This window comes from Alosa alosa, chromosome 20, assembly GCF_017589495.1.
Source record: "Alosa alosa isolate M-15738 ecotype Scorff River chromosome 20, AALO_Geno_1.1, whole genome shotgun sequence".
Lineage (NCBI taxonomy): Eukaryota > Metazoa > Chordata > Actinopteri > Clupeiformes > Clupeidae > Alosa > Alosa alosa.
In genome coordinates this window covers 25,473,277-25,496,676 of record NC_063208.1, presented here as the reverse complement: position 1 = coordinate 25,496,676, position 23,400 = coordinate 25,473,277, and the positions used below count along the sequence as shown (strand labels likewise).

The following is a 23,400-nucleotide window of genomic DNA, read 5'->3' as shown; positions in this document are numbered from 1 at the left end:
TCAATAACCAATCAATGCACTCTACCAGGGTGGATGTAAGTCCGAGACCTGGGCAAAGAGCAATGACCTCTCATTGATCCGGGAAGGCATTGGTAGTACTTGACTGACACTTCTCCTTCTGAGAGTGTATGTGTGTGTGTGTGTGTGTGTTTGTGTGTGTGTGTCTGTGTGACTTTGACTCTCTTGCTGTTTGTTTTGTCCATGTAGATTGTCTCCCGCTGTGGACTGTGCCCAAATCTCCGTCAGCAGAGAGGCTGAGGAACGGAGGTGTGACCCCACTGTGTTCGGCCGAGCCCTCTCCCGCCCTCCAGAAGAAGGAAATGCCCCAGAATGCTCAGGTACAACTTCCTGCTTCCTGTTAGGGTATTGTGGGGATTGTAGTTTTTGGTGGAATTTGTAGGAAGTGGATGTCTGGTGATGGAAAATTTGGTGCTAAATCTGATCTGAACCTCTGCCTCTTGGTTTATTTTTCTTCCATTTTTCATTTTATTTTGTTGGTTGTGAAGCCTTGTCAGGTTTGTTTATCTGCAGACTGGGTTCAGCGTGGCTGTTGGTCTTGGCTGCAGTGTCTGTGTTATTGCAGTGTTTTCAGCGAGACAGGTCCTCCACATGACTTCTTCTGTTCTCAGGACTGCTATTCAAGAAGCTAATGCACAGTTGTGATGAGGACTTTCTCATTGTTCTTTCTTTCTCTCTGTGTGTGTGTGTGTGTGTGTGTGTGTGTGTGTGTGTGTGTGTGTGTGTGTGTGTGTGTGTTTTCATGTCTTTATGCCCCAGTTAGCAGCATATGAGTGAATTTAAATAGTCTCAGCCAAGCCAAGCCCACACCAGGCTTGTTTCCCTTAGTGATATCCACTCTCACATCCCGTTCAGACAACTTTACCTTGACAATTCTGAAATATATTTGAGTCTGAGTTACAGCCCGAAGATGGCTGGAGGTCTTTTGTAAAGGCTGCTATCTTTATTCTCAAACATGTAGTGCAGACATCATTATAAGCTGGCCTGCTGAGCTGGTGGGCTTTCTGTATGGAGGATGTCAGGGAAGGGAGCGAATGACTGAGGTGCTGGGTGGGTTTGGAGCAGCTGCCTACTTTGTCTGTGGTTATCCTTGCAACTGTCAGGACTGAAATAGCACCCTGCACATAGCTTTCATGTTCTTGCTTTTTAGTTTGCTTTCATGTTAGCTGCACACTTGCTCCTTTCGTGTTAGCGGCACACTTGCTCCTTTCGTGTTAGCTGCACACTTGCTGCTTTCGTGTTAGCTGCACACTTGCTGCTTTCGTGTTAGCTGCACACTTGCTGCTTTCATGTTAGCTGCACACTTGCTGCTTTCTGGTTTAACAGTTTTTGCTAATCAGTTTTTCTCCTAAATCTCCAGTCTGTACAGTGTTTTTATATTCTGTCTTTATCCTTCTCTTCTTCCTTTTCTCCAAGTTACACATTTGCTCTGTTTTGATTAAACAATTTCCTTTAATCACTTTAGGAAGCAAATCCTCTTAACCCCCCCCCCCCCCTCCTTCGCTAGGTTAGTCATGCAGCTCCATGTTCTCAGGGAAAAAGTTCCTAACATTCAGAGCGGTGTGTTGGAAAAGTAGGTCAGAGAGAAGGGAGTTTAGCAGAGACTGTTTCCCTAGAGAAGGGGTTTGTGAAAGTGCTTGTGCAGAGCCTGTGATATCATTGACTATGTCTAGACTCTTAAATGCCAGAGATCCCGTGTGTGTGACAAACGCAGTGTCTGGGAAAGTCTTGAGATTTTGGTAGACTCACAAATGTGGAATACAATTGCTTCAATTACTTTATATGGGAAAGTGTGTGTGTGTGTGTGTGTGTGTGTGTGTGTGTGTGTGTGTGTGTGTGTGTGTGTGTTGTTGAAACACAGATGTTACAGTTCATTATGTAGTCGAACAGTTGCTTGAAGTAGCTTGTGTGTGTGGAAAAATAGTCTATCATCATCATCAGACACACACAAGCTACTTCATGAGGCACATATTTCCTACAGTAAATAATTTCTCAATGATGCAACAAGAAGTGAGAGAGAGAAAGAGAGAGAGAGAGAAAGAAAGAGAGAGAGAGATCATGAATAATTGATTATCTGGATGAACAACTTAAATTGATGTAATTCATACCCTACTTGGGCAATTCTCAATGTTTCAATATTTCACTCAGAGGTTCAGTCTGTCCAAAAAGCACTCTCGTATACTTACCCTGGCCCTTCCGCCCTCCTATGGCACCCACCACACCCTCCCTCCACCATCTACCTCTGATCTGTGTCTCTGGCCATTTCACTGCGAGACACAGCCATGTAATGAAGGGCAAAATGTGGAGTGTGTGTGTGTGTGTGTGTGTGTGTGTGTGTAGTGTGTGTGTGTGTGTGTGTGTGTGTGAGGGATTGGCCGGTTTTGACGCATCCCCCATATTTTACACTTATGCATGTAATGATATTTGGCAGTCATAATTAGAATTTGTATTAATAATAAATACACGAACAACGGAAAGTTGTCCCCCACAGAACAACCGAGGAGGTTATTACGAGCCTGTCAAAGGCAATGCAACTCAAAGGCAATGCAACTCCCCGTCACATTTCTCCATAACTGACACCGATATTAACAGTGCTCGTCAGCCGTCAGACACTTCCAATATCGCTAATTACAATCCTCAGAATAGTTGTGGAGAGCTGGGGGGCCTGGGCAGTAACATTGGCATCGTTGTGTTCAGGGTTAATGAGAAAGCGGACCAGACAAATAACATTATCACCTCAGACTTGAGCATTATTAATGGCGTGATGACATTATTCCCATAATTCATAGCTTATGGCCGGGTCTGGTGAGTCTGGACACGAAGTGGATCAGGGGAGAGGGGGGCAGCAGCAGGTGTTCTCCCAATCTGTCCAGGGAGTCTTTGGGTAGTAGGTGATTATAGCATCAAGGTGTCTGTTAAAGCAGGTATCTCAACCTTATGAGAGTCTAACTTGGGTCACTGTTTTCCGTGAGTGCTGATAAAAATGCAGGTCTGAGAATAATCAGGTGAGGTGCACCAAGCGGTTGTGCTTTGTTTGGTGAACACATGAACCAGGTGACACCTGCCTAAAGTTTATGTGTAAACAGATAAACAAATGAGCTATGATGATCGAGTAATCAGCACAGAAGTTACAGGCGAGACCTTGTAGAGATCAACAGTGATGTGCAATAAACGTAAGGCCCTACAACAATCAGTATTGGTGATGGTGCTGGCTATTGCGCTCTCTGTGTCTATGTCTAGTGTCAGTAGTTATTGTTGTGTGTTGTACATTGTACTGTGCTTGTCTTGTTGCCGTCCTGTTGCTCATGGTAGCAAATCAGTTTCCCCTTTGGGGATTAATGAAGTTCATCCAATCCAAAACTGTCACTGTCATGAAACTGTCACATTATCATCTGATCAATGAGTGTCTGCACTCACTAATACACAACAGAAAAGCCATAACTGGCAAGTCTCCAAAGATGGCAACAAGAGGTCAGTGGGATCGTGTTGGCCTGACTACTAATCAGACTCTTGGCTGGGCAGGAGATTGATTCAAAAATGTGCTTTTGGGAGGAAGTAGAATTAGGTCTTGGTAGGAAGACAAACTGGGCTCTCGATCCAGGAATCTATAAAGAGACATTTCATCTACTGTTGAGTTCAAGGACGTGAAAGATCAAAAACGCTTCCATGTTTGTGGTTATTGATGATGGTGGCAGTTTGAACAGAAGGTGTTCAGTATTGAGACATTCTCTCTTTCTCTTTCTCTGTCTCTCTATCAAAATTCATGACGAATAGGTTAATTGTATTGCCAAAGCAGCAATTGTGTTTGTGTGTGTGTGTGTGTGTTTGTGTGTGTGTGTGTACGTGTGTACATTACACCACCATCTCTTTAACTTTTTGCACTTCTCAAACTGCACCAGCAGAGGGCACCAATAAGCTGTTATAATCACCCACTATCTCACAAACGTTCACCTATCATCATCTTAAGGGTGGATTACTGCATTGCTGTTTTTTAAGGTTTGTAGTCATTAAAAGAGGTCAAATGTCTTTGGACAGTTGTTGGACAAAACAAATAGCACAGTATGTGTATCCTACACACACACACACACACACACACACACACACACACACACACACACACACACACACACACACACACACACACACACACACACACACACACACACACAGCCTGAAGGGGCCCCTCTCTGTAATTCTATCCCATTCAATGCTGTAAATACTCTGTCTGTGTGTCTGTCGGTCTTATGTGAAGTGCAAATTCTTTTGGCCTCCTTTCAGGACTCTACTGGTGTTGTTTTGACTGTGTGGAGATTTGATATGACCCTGCGAAACTTCCTGGGGTCTGTTTGGTCCATCTATGGTCCACACATACACACACACAACACACTCAGAAACAGACACACACACACACACACACACACACACACACACACACACACACACACACACACACACACACACACACACACACACACACTCCCTCTCTTGCCCATGGTAGTATTGGCACTGAGACTGGCTCTCTGGTACTCTCCAACCCGTGTGACCCACCCTCTCTCTCCCTCTCTCTATCTCTCTTTTTCAACATCCTCCCTCTCCCCCTCTCCCTCCATCTCTCTCTCTCTCTCTCTCTCTCTCTCTCTCTCTTTGGGGTGTTCTAGAGAGTCTACTAGATGTGGAAAGTGGGGTTATGCCTGCCTGTCTGATTGGTTTTCATGACGTTATGGAAACCAAGCGTATGTGTGTGTGTTCAATATTACTCTACCAATGCAGTAATTCAGTGTGAGTTCACTGGTGTGTGTGTGCGTGTGTGTGTGTGTGTGTGTGTGTGTGTGTGTGTGTGTGTGAGAGAGGTCACTACCTAGTTTTACATGTTTACATGGTTACATTCATCACTTACACGTTTTCAATACATTCACAGTCATTTAACAGACGCTTTTAGACCGAACAACCTGTTGTTGCCTACTGTACAACTAAACATGCTTCATTAGTATGTGCTCAATGGAACCAATGCTTTTGGTGGCATATCCAGACTCTACCAGTGCAGCTGTGACTTACTTCTTTACTAGTAAACAGTGTATTGTTGAAAGGAATGAAGACACCTAACAATATAAAATAAAAGCAAAAAACTGCAGAAATATCTAACAAACACACACACACACACCACACACACACCACATATACACACACCACACACACACACCGGGTGATAAAAGCGTGAAGAGATGTTTTGTTGTGAGCAACGATGGAGAAATTAGGGCACAACAACCAACAGCTGCCTTGTGGGTGCAAAGCAAGCGAGAGAAGAGGAGACAACCGTGCATGAGAACAAAGAGGAGAACAGAGGGGAAGGAAAAGAAAGGATAGAGAAAAGGAGCAGGAGGAGAGAGAGAAGCATGGCACCTCACAAACGACAAGCTCTACTTTAGCACCCATTCATGTATGCTGTGTGGAAGAGAATGAGTGTGTCTGATCCCTGGTCCTGTCATAACACCCAAGTCAAGATGGCTCTACCCCTGTGAAGTGAGAGAGAGAGAGAATAGATGAAGAGATGCAGAGAGCAATGAAGAAATGTAGAGATGAGTGGAGAGGTAGAGGAGTGGATCCTATCAACACTACGGAAGTCAATATGTCTCTGCTCTGCCTCTGTGCCGGAGAGAGAGAGAGGGAAAGAGAGAAGAGAGAGAAAAGAGATGTAGAGAGAAGAGGATGTGGAGGGATGGAGAGAGATGGAGAGATGGAGAGAGTGGGGTGGATCCTATCATAACACTCATAGTCAAGATGACTATGCTCTGCCTCTGTGCTGGCGAATGAGAGAGGGAAGAGAGTGAGGTGAAGAGGTGGAGAGGTGGAGGGATGAGAGGAGGGGTGGAGAGAGTGCAGATATAACTGCCTCCTGACGTACTGGAGGAGGCAGGGGGAAATGGGAGCAAGAGGCGCTGGGGGTTGGAGGCGTGATGTGGGCTAGGCGGGATGCAGTGTGTGTGTGTGTGTGTGTGTGTGTGTGTGTGGGGGGTTTGCTAAGGCGAGAGAGCCTTAAAAGGTTATGCAGTTCAGTCAAGAAGCAGCAGCAGAATTTACTTTGAAGTGAAAGACTGAGAGAGAGATGGAAGGAGAGAGAGTGTGTGTGTCAGAGAGAGAGAGAGAGAGAGAGAGAGAGAAAGAGAGAGAGTCTATAAGAAGGTGTAAACATTTCCCTCAAGTCTTCCACCCACACACTCCCTGAGCACCTGCAGAGAGAGGAACAGAAAGGGAGAATGCTAATGGTTAATTAAGGAGCCAGGGCTGTGGGGTTTTATAACAAAGAAGAAGTGTGTTTTGGCTATGTGTGATTGTGTGTGCGTGCGTGTTTGCGTGCGTGCGTGTGTGTGTGTGTGTGTGTGTGTGTGTGTGTGTGTGTGTGTCTGCGCGTGCGTGTGTGTGTGTGTGTGTGTGTGTGTGTGTGTGTGTGTGTGTGTGAGGGGGGGGGGGGTTAACTAACGGGGAAACTCTGTGGTGCAGTGGAGTGCATGGGGGTGGGGTTAAAGGGGGCGGATGAATGGGTGTCATCACCGACGTCATTGGGAGACCTCTCTCTCTCTCTCCCTCCCTCTCTATGTGTGGGAGAGAGACAATATGAGTGCTCCTGTGTGTGTGTGTGTGTGTGTGTGAGGGGAGTGGGCGTTGGTGGCAGATGCTGCAGCTGTGCTTGGCTTACTCTCGTTCTCTCACACACTCTCTTGCTCCCTCGCTCTTTTGCCTCTTTCCGACCCTCCTGCACACTCACACATCTTCACTGCAGACAGCGCACACACACACACACACACACACACACACACACACACACACACACACGCACACCCTGGGACTCTACAGAGACGACTTTGATTTGCCCCACAGGCGTCTACATGGGAGTGCGACTCCAACAGACTGACTGGGTGACTGAGTGAGCTCACAGTAAGTCCGGAATGGATTAGTCACACTTTATGTCTTCATGATGCTTGTCTGGTTAATGCGAGCGCACTTAAGAGGTTTACATGCAGCCAAGAAGATTATTTAATGGAGGTTAAAACATGTGTAAATATGTTGGGGTTGTGACAGAGAATGCTTTGATTCAGGTACACTTTCAGGTATACTTTACAAATGCAGCTTGACTTCCATGAATGTTGACTTCATATAAACTGTTCTTATAAAGGGCCTGCCATAGTGTCAGGAACTGGAGGGACTTTTCTAAATCTTTTCTAAATCTCTTTCTAGACCTTTCTGCACAGTAGTTGGCTCGCTGTGACTGAGTCTGGGAGTTTTATTTGTAAAGGAGCTTTTAAGTTTACCCTGTCAGCTCTGTCAACATCCGAGTGAGTAGAAAATGATAGCTTTGTAGAGAAAGGTATTTTTGAAGCCGGCCTGCTTGTCTGTGTCAGAGTGCCTGTGTGCCATTGTGTATGAACTCTTTAACAGTGTCCCTCTGATGGTTTATTGCCAGAGCAGAAAGTGTGGGACTACAGGGTTGAGTGAAATCTCTACTTCTGAGTACGTTTTCGAAATCAGAGACTTCGAGCTGCTTTTGATTGAGAACAGAAAGTAAGATGTTGCCCTCTGCTGAATGTGTAAGTTCAGAACTATTGTCTTGTGGCAGTGGTTTTTACTTACTGGTGGTGTGTGAGTTAAGTTCTGTCTGTTTTTTGTAAGCAGAAGATTTTTTGTGAGCATTATTGATATGTGTGAGGTGAGGCTTGTGTTTCTCCTGTAAAATGTGTAATCATAGATGGGGTTTGTGTGTGTGTGTGTGTGTGTGTGTGTGTATGTGTGTGTGTGTGTGTGTGTGTGTGTGTGTGTGTGTGTGTGTGTTTGTAGTTAGCACACTGCTCAGGATTGGTATGTGTTTCAAGAAGTACAACCCGGTGACTATTTCTCCCTCAACGGATGTGCAGTTCTCTTTACTCCACCCCCCCTCAGGCCCTGTGTAAGGGGTCAGATACTACGCACACGGTCTCATCTCATAGTCTCATCTCTGCTTCCCTCGTGATCAATGCTATTGACACTGTGGACTATTGGTCTTGTCAGTAAGCATGTGCAAGCCTTCTCATTGGATCACCACCCTGTTTGGAAAGTTACTGTTGTTTATCTGTGACATTTGGAGAGGAACTTCAATATTGCTCTCTGAAAACAAACGTTAAAGGAAAGGGTGTTTGCCTGTCTAGCCAGGCTATTTCAGGAAGTGTGGATATCAATGAATGTGATTGATGCTGGCTTGCCAAGGCTTTCTCTTCAGATCCATGATCACGGCACAGATGTTAACAAACACTTTTTTAAACGCGACCCTTTTATCTTCTGTGATTTTAGCACTGGCGGATAGTTAGCATAGAGATCATCTCTAAGGCAGGCACAGTAATTATGCAACTAAAGTTGAGAGGATTTTTTATTCAGTGTTGATCTTCAGTCATGAATTTCTCATGGTGCAGGATACAGCTGATGCAGCTTTTTCAGCTGAAGGGGGAGAGTGAAACAATTACCCTCACCATGCATAAAACATGCATTACACAATCCTCTCCTCCTCCTCCTCCTCCTCCTCTCCTCCTGCTATCTCTCCATCTCCTCCCTCTCTCCTCCAATGCTTGTTTTGCTATTCTTTCCCTTTCTTATGTAGACCTCTGTCTCTTCTTTCTCTACTTTCATCCCTTTCTCTCTCTGTCGCTCCTCTTTTCTTCCTCCCTCTATCTCTCCATCTCATCCTCCCTCTGTCCTCCACTGTTTGTTTTTCTTAATTTAGACCTCCATCTCCTCTCACTCACTCTCTCACTCCCTCTCTCACTCCATTCGTCCATCCCTTTATCTCCTTTCTCTCTATCACTCACTCTCTCACTCCTCTGTCCCTTTTCTTTTTCTTTCCTGCCTCTGCAGCTTCTCCTCTTTCCTTCTCATCTCATCTCTCTTTCCCCTGGCTTTTCTTCTTCATATCCCTCCCTCCACTCGTCTGCACCTCCTCCCCCTCTCCCCCTCTTCTCTTCCTGACGTCATGCCAGTGGTTTACATGGTGGTGTACAGTAGGGACTGGTGAGGTGCTGCTGCTGCTGCTGGTGTGTGTGTGTGTGAGAGAGGAAGGGAAACTAGGGACACTCAGATACCTTCTTCTCTTTCTCCCTCTTCATCTCTCTCTCTCTCTCTCTCTGTTGCTACTCTCTTCCCCCCCCTCTCTTCCTCCCCCTCTCCTTCTCCTGACATCATGCCAGTGGTGTACAGTAGGGACTGGTGAGGATTTGCCGCTGCTGATGCTCATTGTGTGAGAGAGAGAGAGGAAGGGAAACTAGGGACACTCGGATACCATTTTCCATTTTCATCTCTCTCGTTCTCTTTATCTATCTATCTATCTATCTATCTATCTATCTATCTATCTATCTATCTATCTATCTATCTGCTGCTGTGTGATAGGAAGGGAAACTGGGGCCACTAATAGCCCTTTTCTCTCTCCTCTCTCTCTCCCTCTCTCCTTATCTCTGTCTGTATCTCTCTATCTCTCTATCCTCTGAGAGACTTGTTAATTAGGCAGTGTGAGGGAATCAAAACAGACCTCCCTCTCCTTCCCCTCTCTCTCTCTCTATTTATATCACATGGATCCCAAGGCCCAGAGACTCCTGCAAACTCTCTCTCTCTCTCTCTCTCTCTCTCTCTCTCTCTCTTTTTCTCTCTCTGAGTTGGGGGGGGTGCAGAGAGAGGTAGGGCTCAGTAGAGGAGAAAGAGAGGGAGAGAAAGAGTAGCAAGAAAGAAAAAGAGGTATAGAGGAAAAGACGGGAAGAGAAGCTTAGACAGAGGATGGGGAGTGGGATAGAGAAGAAAGAGTGAAGGAGAGGTAGAAAGAGTTGGGAAAGAGGATGAGAGAGGGATGAGATTAGCTGAGATGAGGGGAAATAGGGAGAGGAATAGGAAGGAGGGAGGGATAGAGAGACAGGGGAGCTCTTATTGGCTGCTCATCACTGGGCTTTCCTAAGGGGTGGTGTGTCAGCTTTCAGCCCCACAGTAGTGTCGTGTTGTGTGTGTGTGTGTGTGTGTGTGCATGCGTGCGTGCGTGCGTGCGTGTGTGTCAAAAGATGTACCTGCCATCTTCCCTGTCATGACTCATGATGTAAACTGTAAACAACTTCCCAAGTGTAGAGACTGGTAGTCCCCCCTATCATGTGGCTGACCGTATGTGTGTGTGTGTGTGTGTGTGTGTGTGTGTGTGTGTGTGTGTGTGTGTGTGTGTGTGTTCTGTTTAGAAACAAGAGAAGGAAAGAGCATGAGCGTATGACAGAGATAAAGATACATATAGTTAAAGACACAGACAGGCATTTTATATATTAATTCTTTTATTTTTATTTTCTTGAATGGTTTTCTTTTGTGTGTTGTTGTATGTTACTATCAATATTGGGCAACACTATACAGTCATGCTGATAAACTAACTTCAAATTGAATTGAATTGAGTGAAATACAGAAAGGATGTTTTTAGAATATCAGTCACCCCCCTGCCAACACACACACACACACACACACACACACACACACATACACATACACACCTACACATACACACACGCACAGCTGACTGTAACCTGCCACATTGTACTAGAATCTTGCTGGAACACCCTTCTCAGGTTGAGAATTTATGTCAACAAACCTTAAGGTTTTTGAACATTTTGAACAATATTTTAAAATGGTGGTTATTTGATTCTTATTTGATTCCTCCACTGGCGCGTCGGGGCCAGTGGAGGAATCCCTTACATAATCACCGCTGCAAAGTATATAATGACCGCGGTCAATGGCAACGGATTTTGTGCCTCTGATTCACGTCTTTCATATCATTCCACAAGTAGTAGTCTGTTCCAAAGTCAGCAGACGTTGCCACCCATCATCTGAAACTATCAAGTTCTATTCATGTGGTGATCTATTAGTTTTCTCAGCGGAAGTCACAAAGCGGTAAAAAATTATTTTAAAAGACCCATAGTGTGAAGTTTCTTTTCTCGTTTTAGCAAATAGCCGTGTAATAAGTGGGATAATGTATTGTCTGCCGGTCATTATCAGAAAATAAGTCCCTTCAGGATGAAGCAAGACCTGATCGCCCTGTCGGGACTTTTTTTCCGATAATGACTGGCGGCAGCATATAATACATTATCCCTTATGAATTGTAAAATCTTACATTTTTATTTTATTGATCCTTTATTTTGCCAGGTGAGTCCCATACATTTATTTTTCAAGGGAGCCCTGGGCTCACAAAAATAACAATACTCTACAAACTACAGTATTTTATTTGATTTTGTTTTATTAGGATGTACAAGACTTCTCTGGTATTACTTATAGCTCATTCAGTATAAGCCATATCTGTCTTTGCTTACAGCACTCAGGTATGGAGTCCGTGAGTCCGACAGAGGAGGTGACGGACACAGAGGACAATGAGGAGGAGGACCTCGGGGTGCTGGATGACCAGAGGAGCATCATCTTACACCTCCTGTCCCAGCTTAAACTGGGCATGGACCTCACACGGGTAAGAGATGGCTACTGCCTTTGTCTTTCACCCTGTATGCATGTACAAGCATACACTTCTGTAGACACATATTCAGTGACACAAACACATACACAAGCGTGCGCAGACTGCGCACACACAAACACATGCAGACATGCACATATCCCACATCTACACACATACCTCACATCTACACGCATATCTCACATCTACACGCATATCTCACATCTACACACATACCCAGATAAGTGCACCTATACACATAGAAATGCACAGACGACACACACACACACAGCACCATAGAGGTTTTAGTGTTTATGAGTTGATGCAGAGCCGTGTTCATTAGAGCTGACGGTCTAGAAATCTGTGCTTTATGAAGGATTGTCCCTGTGCTTCATAGATGAATGTAATAGCCATGTAGATAAAACCCTTATGAATCAGTACGGCCTCCTTGCCTGTAGGTGGTGCTGCCTACCTTCATCCTTGAGAAGCGCTCGCTGCTGGAGATGTACGCCAACTTCATGGCTCACCCGGACATGTTCCTGGCCATCACCACGGGCGCCACGGCCGAGGAGCGCATGGTGCGCTTCGTGGAGTACTACCTGACCGCCTTCCACGAGGGCCGCAAGGGCGCCGTGGCCAAGAAGCCCTACAACCCGGTGCTGGGCGAGACCTTCCGCTGCTCCTGGGCGGTGCCGCGCGACCGGGTCCGGCCCCTCAGGACTCACGCCCACACGCTGGGGCCCGCCACGCTCCGGGACCCGGCGCTGGACGACTCCTCGGCAGCAGCGTCGGCGTCGGCGGGCTGCTACCGGGTGCGCTTCGTGGCGGAGCAGGTGTCGCACCACCCGCCGGTGTCGGGGTTCTACTGCGAGTGCCCCGAGAAGAGGATGTGTGTAAGCGCCCACGTGTGGACCAAGAGCAAGTTCATGGGCATGTCCGTCGGGGTGTCCATGCTGGGGGAAGGTCAGTGACCCACTTCTGATGCTACTTAAAGGATAAGGCCAACAATAGGATAATGCTGCTAACATTTCAAAAACATACAGGAAAGGCAAAAGGTGCTTTATGTAAGAACAACCACTAGTGTTTAAAAACATGCATTGCGAAATCAAAACATTTGAGAGCATTTAGTAGGCTAATCTGGCAATCCAAAGGTCGAAATACTACTGTGTGGTCATTGTGGGGTAAGGTCAGTGACCCTCTTCTGATTACTACTAGTCAAAGCATAATACGAACAGCCGAATAATGCTGGTAACAGTTCAGATACACACAGGAAAGGTAGGGAATTTCACACAGTGGCCAAACAACAACAAAGCCAATTTATAATTGCACAGTGGCAATGTGCAGAATGTTGTACCGGGAATCCGTAAATCCATCTTCACTGAAAAACATGCACTGGCAGTAGCCTGCATGCCCACCCAAAGCAGAACCAAAGCAGCCTAGTTTCTCAAAGGCAAATCCTTTACAGCACAGTATAGTCAAGTCAAGTCAAGTCAAGTCAAGTCAAGTTTATTGATATAGCTCATTTCAAACACAGGGGTCATTCAATGTGCTTTACATAAACAAAAGTAAAGAGTAATAGTGCATAAAAGCATTAAAGTGCAATAGTCAGTTTAAAAGTAAAGTACATAATAATTAAAAAGAAAACATAAAAGACAATGTTTTTTTGATAGTCAGACAATCACTGACACAAGTAGTTTACAACTGCAAACAGTCCTTACAGGCAGCCATCAGAAAGGGCCTATTGATTCGATCTGATTTGATTTTACATTAATTTCCCATAGATAAACAAGGATTTTAAGGACTTTCAAATGCAAGTAACTCAATGTACCTTGTATTGCTCTCCTGACTCCATAATGATTTTATATTAGCCTGTGCTTGTCTATCATTAGTAGAAGATGTTGTGCCTCATAGCTCTGACGCACGCTATGAAACTGACCACATTAGGTGTAATAGTGAGCAGTCATCAAGCCCTAGATTCACTTAGGTCTGGTCCACGTGCTCATCACCAGATCCATTCACAAGGGTCTCAAGGTCATGAATGGCCTCCCAGAGGTCCTATGAGAGGCCATCAAGACCTAAAGCCATTCCCTTGGTAATTAAATGCACAGGAACATAGGGATTCAAATTCATTCTATTCCATTCCATTTTATTCCATTCTATTTCATTCCATTCCACTATCTAAAGCCAATTTTGAGCATTTCCCATGGGAATTCTGAGTGGAAAGGCCAATAAGATGGCTAAAAAATGGGAAAAAGTTACAACAGCACCAACATCCAAAAAGACATGACATCAAATTCCCCCGTGCATATCTTATCAAACACACACACAGACGTGCATGTCTCACCAAATGAGTATAAAATACACCAGCTAGTTTGTTGGAGGCCTGTCTATGGTTGACCATGGCCTTGATGACTCCTGTCTGGCTATCTGTGCATGAGTCAAACAGGTGTAGTGTGGTTTGACGTTGGTGGTGTGATACCTGAATAAGCCTTAATATACCTACTTCCCCACTCTCAGCGGTAAATGTCAAGTCCAGTCAGTTTTATTTATATTGCACTTTTATAGTGCAACCCAAAATGCTCACACACAAGACATTGACACATAGGACAAAAGATGCCGGACAGAGTGGCGCAGTCGCCAGCGTACCTGTGAGTGACACCAAGACATAAACAATTTCACAAACAATAATATAAATTGAGCAAAAAAAAAAAAAAAAAAAAAAAAAAAATAATAATTTGGTTGACTTGTTGTTGGTGACTCTCCTGGTATTTAATATATTGAGCAACAGTGTGCTCTTGAACAGTCAGGTGGTCTTGAATGTTTTTCAGGTAGGACCTGCAAAATAGCAATCAGTGACTAAACCCTCCAATACCCTCTTCCTGGGTAACAGCAAATTCAAAATCAAGCAAGCTCTTCATTCAAGGTCTCTGCTGGTTATGTGTGTGTGTCTGTCTGTCTGTGTGTGTGTGTGTGTGTGTGTGTGTGTGTGTGTGTGTGTGTGTGTGTGTGTGTGTTTGTGTGTGTCTGTGTGTTTATACTCTCCATTCAAGGTCTGCTGGTTTATTAATAGATCAAGATGAGAAAGGAGACTTTCATGTTTGAAAAGAAACCTTGTCAATGTGTAGTGAATCAGGTAACCCAGAGGTGACGTCTGTCTGTCAATGAGGCTGTGTGTGTGTGTGTGTGTGTGTGTGTGTGTGTGTGTGTGTGTGTGTGTGTGTGTGTGTGTGTGTGTGTGTGTGCGTGTGTGTGTGTGTGTGCACACTTGTTTGTGAGAGTGTGACTGTGTATTTGCATGTGGATTCTGGCTGATTCCTCGTGTTTGAGGTTTGTTACGACCGTTACTGGAGGCTGCATCCTGCGTCTCCAAAAGTGTTGTGAACGGATCAATCTCACGACGACAGCCGTTGCTGAGGTCAGATACGAGTGCAGTCAATAATCTGTTCCCTTGCTCAGCTAAACCATGGCACACTGCCTGCTAATAGACATGGAAGTACATGTAAATACAAATGTAAATGATCAAATGCATCATAGCTCTAAGTGTTTCTCTAAGTGCAACTGGCCTTGGTATCCCAGGAATGTTCTAATCTTTGATTCACCATCTACTTTTTGTATTTTAGCAGCAGGTGCTTAATGCAAATTTTATGATATGGCCCAGATACATTTTAATCAGTATTGTCATATTTCAACTGTGTGGAAAACCCCTGTCTTGGAAAAGCCTCACAATTGTTCTGTTTCCATTTCTGAGACAGAACCAGTGCTATGGTCCATTGGCCTCAGCTCGGTTCTGCAGGGCTGTGTCAGGGCAGAATTACAGACTTGTGTGATTCCTGTGTTCTGATTCCTGAGTTCTGATTCCTGGGTTCTGAGTCCAGGAACCTTTGTGTTGTTTTCACCTCAGGGGAGGTGGATGAGCTCCATTCAGTCTCATCACTCTGTGCATAGCAGACGACAGGGAGAGAGAAATCAATGGGGCTGCGATGCTGTGTGTTGTTCAGTCTGAGCTTTCAACACCTGGATGGATGTCAGAAGAGGAGGAGGAGGAGGAGGAGGAGGAGGAAGGAGGAGGAGAGGACTTGGGGATCTCATTGATTTTGGTGTTGGTCATTAACTTCATCATTGAGCCCTGAGCCGTTGCAGCTCTCAGAGGAAATGAGGCCAGCGCTTCATGGGGCTCTGCTTCCTGTGTGGGGGTAAGGCTCAAGGGATCATGGGAGGATGTGATGTAAGTGTGTGAATGCGATGCGCCAAGAGCGACACAATGAGTCATTCTGCAATTGGACATTCCTCCCCTTCATCCCATTGATCAGCTCCCTTATTCCCTGAGCACCATTTTAGTGTACATATGGAGCACAATGACTGAGTCACGGCTGTCTTGTTAAAGTAATGTAAAGTAAACTGAGCGAGATTCGGAAGAAACGTTTATCCAACGCAACGACAGCAACTTGTGTTTGTGTCACATTTACATCTACATTTATTCATTTAGCAGAGTTTTTATACAAAGCGACTGAGGAATTAACACTCATGCTACAACGCAGAGGAGAACTTAGATATACATCAATCAATACTATTACTAGCGGATGAGAGTGTAGACGTTTTTAGTTCAAGTGTAGTGGAAGGAGAAAGTAGTAGTGGTATCAAACCCGCCTCCTGATATGGTTCATATTTGCTCCTGTCACATTAACAATTAGTCTCACTCACCCGCTGTGACTGGGCATTCATTTTGAAATGAGACGCCATCATTTCCCTCCAGACCCCTGCTGCCAGGCCATGCCCACTCAAATGCCAGCCTGAGTGGAACCATGGGAGTTAAACTTGACACTGGGGAGAGCCTGTAGTGGACTGTAAGCTCTGGGAGTTGACCATTGAGTGGAGACTTGGGATAGTTAGGAGCCCAGTAATGTTATCTAAATAGCCCACAGGCGTTTGGAGACCAGCATCTGATTGATTTTGCCTCAGGGGGGAGACGACATGAAATGCATTTGCCAATGAGTGATACAATGCATCACAATGTAATTCTCAATGCATCACAATGTAATTCTCAATGCAATTCTTAATGCATCACAATGTAATTCTCAATGTAATTCTTAATGCATCACAATGTAATTCTCAATGCATCACAATGTAATTCTCGACTAGGCGGGAAAGTCAGGGAAACGCGCAGAAGAGAAGCAGCGGAGATTGTGTCGCGCATATGTAAAACAGAAATGAAATTTTAATGACCGTTACGTAACTGTGGCCAACGTGGAATACACAGAGGAGACCTGCAGTATGAAACACATGCATGGCTACCAGCTGTTTACTGTAGTCCCCAGCCCTGAAGATGGGACTGTTATGTATGTGGATGTCGCATGAATTCTCTTTGAGCTGAAAAGGAGGTTTGATTATGCTGATGCATATCTTAGCCGTGGTGATATTTTGGTCGTTATTGATTTAGTGTGTGTGTGTGTGTGTGTGTGTGTGTGTGTGTGTGTGTGTGTGTGTGTGTGTGTATTTGTGTTTGTGTGTGGGCATGCACAGTATCTTGGCACAGTGATGAATCAAGCTCATTTTAAAACCAATAACCACACAACTTGCAGTTTTAAGCTTATTTAAAAGCAAATAGAAAAGCTATATTTATTCAATAGTATTCCTAGCGGAAAGGATACATCTTAATATTTAAACTATTCAGTGTTCCAAATGTTGTTTTGACAGACATTTTAAAAGACAAATACTGGTTCAGTACTCAAAATAATTGGCATTATGCATTGTTTCATTTCAGAAGTTCCTAGTTTCTGCTTGGTACGCACTGTATAAGGATAAGCTCAGCAACATGCATGACTGATAATGCATGGTCAAATATTATGAGTTGAAAAAGAAAATACCCTCATCTGAGAGTATACAAAATGAAAACAGATGAATATTTAGATATCTTAGGACTGAATAATTGATAATCATTGTCATAGTGATGAATAATTCTTGGGGATTCCTTCTTTACATAAATCTTGTCCTCAAGCCTACTTGGAAAGATGTGATCAATTTATTAAGTGTGCTTGCAAAAGCAGCACACTTATTGTTCTTCTTAAGTTTTATTATTATTTTTCCGCCTCCCTAATTTTTGTCAGCCCCTAGCCTAGGCCCTTTGAGACAGAGACACCGTTCCAACTTTAAAACGTCCGGTCAGTACCGGTGTAAGTTGGTTCAAGAAGATGACGTCAGGTGGGCGTGCCGTTCGTCCGCCATATTGATTGAACAGAAAGCGAAACTAAATTTTCACAGGTCACAAATTTGGTCCAACGCAATTTAAACTTGACATACATTATCCTTGGACCAAGCCTCACAAATGTTAGCGGAAGGATTTTTGATTTTTCAAAGCGCTTTGCCCGTCACAGCCAAACGAAATCGGCGGCGAAGCTCTGAAACAGGAAGTCGCCCATATCTCAGGAACACTGTCACATATCGATACCAAATTTTGTATATGAACTGGGACTCCAGTGTGAGGGTGCATAGGCAACAAAAAAAAAAAGAAATATTCCAAAAGTTTCCATCATTTGGCAAACCACCCACAGGTATTTGGTAACTCTCACCATTCACCTCCTTCAAAATATGATCAATGCCTCTGGGAAGCCACTATGTCTCGTTCCAACCTTTCCCACTCATGAAATCCTTGCTCTGCCATGGGATAGTATGGACTTACGAACTGAAATAGAAAGGAGAACAGTAGCTATATATAGCTTACATAATAGAGTTGTTTTCACATTGACGGTATTCAAATTAAAATTTTCATTATTGTTAAATATCATGATGGGAGAGTATTATTAAAAATGTTACAAGTATGCAAATGCATATGTTTACGGGCATTTAGGTTTTACTGTGTTGTTTTGTTGTAAAGACATGCAAGGCATTCTGGGCCGTAATGAACAGTGGTCGGCAGCACTCCATAGCCTACGTATTAATATGAATAGGTGTTTCTGTAAATCTAGGGATAATAAACAGCTATCTCTGTTACAAAAACGAGCTGGTAATCGCTCATTGAAGAGGGTACTATGATAAAAAGATTGTTTTCCTAAAAGCATGGAGTTGACGAAAGAATAAACAATCAATGTCACGTTAATGTTAAATAGCCTAGAACTATCTGAACGCTAGGTGGCAACGTTGTATTACATTTCACTAGTGTAGCCTACTTGAAATAATGTGTGAGATTCCCAAGCAAGGAAGGTGCAAATATTATGTAATTTATCATGGGAAATTATTGGAAATGTTATTTCTTGTTTATTCTAATTGCAAAACACACACATCCATTCGAATCACACGCACACATTTAATACTGAAAGACTATCATTTCGTTTATTTGATGTTGCCTTAGCAACACAGCCTTCAGAGCAAAGATTCTAGAACAGGGCCAGAGAGACGTTTTTTTTGAGTTTGTGGCCAAGAACCTAAAATATCGGTTTCCATGTGCTGGATGGTGTCGGCCCTTTATGAAAGTAAGTGTTTTATACAGTTAACGCTACAGACATAATGAGTCATGTTGTAGTGGTCAACATAAATGTGCCCCTTCTGTTATTAGAATGCTAAGCGGAGAAGCATGCTAAGCAGAGATTTAGTATCATTAATTTCTTGTGTGGCTAGCTATAGGGAGGAGGAGATGTAGTGCTATGTTGCTAATTGGGATTTATGTTGTAACAGTAATTCACGAAGCACTTTAGCCCTAAAAGTAGCACCTACGTCTGTGACGGCTTAAAAGAAGTGGCAAGGACTGCTAACGCGATGTTTTGAAATGCGTCTACTATTGTCTACAGGAGCTTCCAATCGCGAGGGAACTTGCATTGTAGGCATGCAATAACACCACCAACAACCAAAACTAGCCTACTCATTGTCAACATGTACATGAAATGTAACGTTTCATGTGGATCAAATTAAAATGTTTTCTTTGCAAACGTAAGCATAGGCATATGGTGACAGATTAATTTATTAATGCTGCTGTGTGAATCACGGTAAGCGCGAATGAAGTGGCCACTTCTTAATGGGACCCACTGTATGGAAGTGGGATAAGTAAAATAGAGATGTTTTAAATGAGATAAGGTTAATCAGAATTCTACGATATGCCCGCTTGACAACGGCAGAGATAGAACTGGCCTTTGGCCATAGCAACCATCCATTTAGAATGACTGGCCTTCATAGCAACCAAAGATCTGAGCTGTGTTGCAATGTGAGGCAAAGTATAGAAAGGTGATGAAGCATACAGAGACAGGTCAAGAAATATAGTGCAATGTAGACAGTAGTATACAGTTGATTTACAGACGGTGGTTTAGAGTAATATGAAGTATTCCTTTATTCTGAGATAGGCTACATCAATAGGCTCTCAAAGCAACCCCAGGCTCACAAAACAATCCCAAACAAACATACGGTCTTTATAGAGCAAATCCATATAGATTATTTGTCAAATAAACCAGTAAAACATAATTTGTGGGATGGAATATATAACATTCACACTCATAGCTCATATTTTTTTTTAAATAAATCAGTGAAAAAGTATCCTGACAAACAAGTAGCTTTTTAATGCCTTGGTCATATTTCATAATTTCAATTCCTCTGTAGGTTACCTGATAGCCCAGTTTGAGAGGCTAAAGACACGTGACATTATTTATTTTTGCAGCCAATCACTGCTGTCATTTTATTTTATTGATTTGATCTCAGTCATAGAAGCTAAATTCAAGGCAGGCCAAAGGTAAAATCCAACGAATCACATTCAACCCCAAGCCAATAGTTGAATAGCCCTCTCCTAGAGCTTTTGGGATATTGCCACTGCTCCAACACTGAAAGGCACCGTTACAATGCCTGGATCAAGCCAGGTTCAGCATAGCGTATGCCACTGTCTGCTCACGCTGCTGACCGGACCAGGGCAAGCACACTTTCGCAGTTCCCGCCGGAAATGCAGTCTAGTTTTACAAATACTGTTTTTACACGCGTGTGTGTGTGTGTGTGTGTGTGTGTGTGTGTGTCTGTGTCTGAGGTGTGTGTGTGTGTGTGTGTGTGTGTGTGTGTGTGTGTGTGTGTGTGTGTGTGTGTGTGTTTGCATTATGTGTGTGTGTGTGTGTGTGTGTGTGTGTGTATTATTACACATTTGTATCTTTGTGTTGGCTCTATATGCATGTGCCTCTATATATATATATTGGTATCTTCACTGACCGTGTGTATGTGTCTGTTTGCATCATGTCTGTGTGTGTGTATGTTTGCAATTTGTGTGTGTGTGTGTGTGTGTGTGCGTGCGTGTGTTTGTGTGTGTGTGTGTGTGTGTGTGTGTGTGTGTGTATTTGGCAGGAACACTTTGCCTTCTGGAGCACGATGAGGAGTACGTGTTCACACTGCCCTGTGCCTACGCCCGCTCCATCCTCACCGTGCCCTGGGTGGAGCTCGGGGGGAAGGTCTCCATCAGCTGCGCCAAGAGTGGCTACTCCGCCACCGTCACATTCCACACCAAGCCCTTCTACGGAGGGAAGGTCCACAGGTCAGTGTGTGTGTGTGTCTGTGTGTGTTTCGCACTGGTGTGACGAGAAGGTTGGAAAATGAATGTTTTAAAGAATATCGGGATTTATTTGGAATTTTACAGAGATATTATCTATCGGCTCTGGAATTGTATAACCTTACACCATGTCCTAACAGGATCCGAGCGAGTGACTGTCAATGTTATCTGTCTACACTGAATCCATTAAATATGCCCTTTTATTGCATCATATTCCTTATTCAAAATAGCAGAGCAAGGGGGGGTGCTGTGGCGCAGCAGGCTACAGTGCCCGTACCATATACGGGTCCGAGTGCCCACAGGGACTAAGGTTCGAATCCGACCTGTGGTCATTTCCTGATCCCAGCCCATCTCTCTTTCCCACTTGCTTCCTGTCTCACTCTCCACTGTCCTGTCCAAATAAAGGCAAAAAAGCCCCAAAAATATAGCAGAGCAAAGCGGAGCGACAGAAAGAAAATAGCATCCGACAAAAGTTTGCTCAAAGCGTTGTGTTTCTTGCATCGCGCTGCTCGCGTCGCTTGCAGTCAGGACACTCCAATTAATGTTCGCTCGCATCGCGTCCGGTTAAGACATGGTGTTAACATTGTTGCGGAACAGAATGTTCATAACAGAATGTTCAGAAGTCCCCTGCTGAAGAATTCATTTCACTGTGTTGGTGCTGGCCAGGGTGACTGCTGAGGTGAAGCACAACACCACCAACACCATCGTGTGCAAGGCTCAGGGGGAGTGGAACGGCACGCTGGAGTTCACCTACAGCAGCGGAGAAACCAAAGTGATCGACACCGCCAAACTGCCCGTCATCAGGAAGAGACTGCGGCCAGTAGACAGACAGGGACGGACAGAATCCAGGTAAGGGCGACTATAGGTTGGCTGTGTGTGTGTGTATGTGTGTGTGTGTGTGTGTGTGAATCTGTACCTGCAGGTATTATGTTTAAGCAGGTGGTAGTTAAAGATGGAAGTCATTGCATGTATGCATGCTTTGTTAACCTCTGGTCTAATAACAACCTAGGGTTTACTTGTGGATGATAATGAGTATACATTTTCATTTGGGACCAAATTGACATCAAATTTAGAAGCATTTTCCTGTCTTACTCAAAACTGCACAGAATGACATTGTTTTGGTCCCAAATGAAAATGTTTATTCACTATCCTGAAAATGTTGTTATGCCAAAATAGACCATAGGTTGTTATACCAGAATTTCCCACTAAGTATCAACGGAGACATTACATGAAGATTTACATGAAGATTGTTCCGAATGAAAGCAAAGAAATTACTATTTCAAATTAGTATAGAGATTGTATGCTAGAACCTCTTCATTATATAGAATTGGCTTTGCTGAATGTTCGTGTGTGTGTGTGTGTGTGTGTGTGTGTGTGTGTGTGTGTGTGTGTGTGTGTGTGTGTGTGTGTGTGTGCATGTGTGTGTAAAGGCGATTGTGGCAGCACGTCACCACGGCGCTGAAGGAGGGAAACATTGACGCGGCCACAGAACACAAGCACCGCCTGGAGGAGAGACAGCGTGGGGAGGAACGACAGAGAGCCGCCAACAACATGTCCTGGAAACCCAAATACTTCATGAAAGAGGTGCAGTGCCCTGACACACACACACACACCTACACACAGACGTGCGCGCACACACACACACACACACACACACACATACACACCGGCTTTTGCACTTATACATACACTGTATATATACATACCATATTTTAGTAACTAGAGACTAGTTACTAGATTTCTTTTGCCTTGGAAAGATTTGCTGCAGCAATAATTCAACAAAAAGTTGCGAATTTGACAAAAAAGTTGATGGGGTTAGAATTGTGGGCCTTTAAATTAAACTGAATTAAAGGAGAATTCCGGTGATCTTTCACATAGATCTCTGCTTCTCCAGGTCACCGAGTACTGTCGGTATGAAGAAAAAAAAACGATGCTACCTAGCTCGAGTTGTTGCAGCCAACAGCTAGAGCAACCAGGCAGCTGCAGTGCTACACTCTGGGGGCATCTTTAAAATCGTGCTATCATGCTAAATCATCTCGAGATGATTTAAAAGAGTTCTCCTTTAACATTGAAAAATCTCCTCTGAGCTTGACTGTTGTTTCACGTTTCCTACAGGGGGATGGATGGGTGTACCTCAACCCTCTGTGGAAGGCCCACTGACGTCCCCTAACCTTGACCCAGGAACAACAAGTGCTTTATACGGAACTCTCTCACACACACATATGGACCAGAGACATACGTTAACCCCTCCAGCCCACAAGCAGAGGAACAGACTGAACGAGAGAAGAAGAAGAAGAGGAAGAAGAGAAAGAGGGGGATGAAGCGAGGGAGCCAAAGTAAAAGTGGAGGAGGAGAGCATCACATGCTGGACATTCCTGTATATCTGCTATGGGGACACAGAGAG

The 23,400-nt window shown here is 44.1% G+C and overlaps 1 protein-coding gene across 1 annotated transcript in view; it reads left to right on the top strand.

The window, feature by feature from the left end:
* Nucleotides 1–23,400, top strand: part of LOC125284776 (oxysterol-binding protein-related protein 10) — a 77,496-nt gene extending 54,096 nt beyond the window's left edge. Inside the window, exons 7-13 of the mRNA XM_048228890.1 lie at nucleotides 208–338; nucleotides 11,363–11,509; nucleotides 11,950–12,454; nucleotides 20,795–20,981; nucleotides 21,663–21,845; nucleotides 22,427–22,580; nucleotides 23,112–23,400. Of these exons, the coding sequence (XP_048084847.1) occupies nucleotides 208–338; nucleotides 11,363–11,509; nucleotides 11,950–12,454; nucleotides 20,795–20,981; nucleotides 21,663–21,845; nucleotides 22,427–22,580; nucleotides 23,112–23,156 (1,352 nt within the window). The 3' untranslated portion in view covers nucleotides 23,157–23,400. The remainder of the gene's footprint in view (nucleotides 1–207; nucleotides 339–11,362; nucleotides 11,510–11,949; nucleotides 12,455–20,794; nucleotides 20,982–21,662; nucleotides 21,846–22,426; nucleotides 22,581–23,111) is intronic.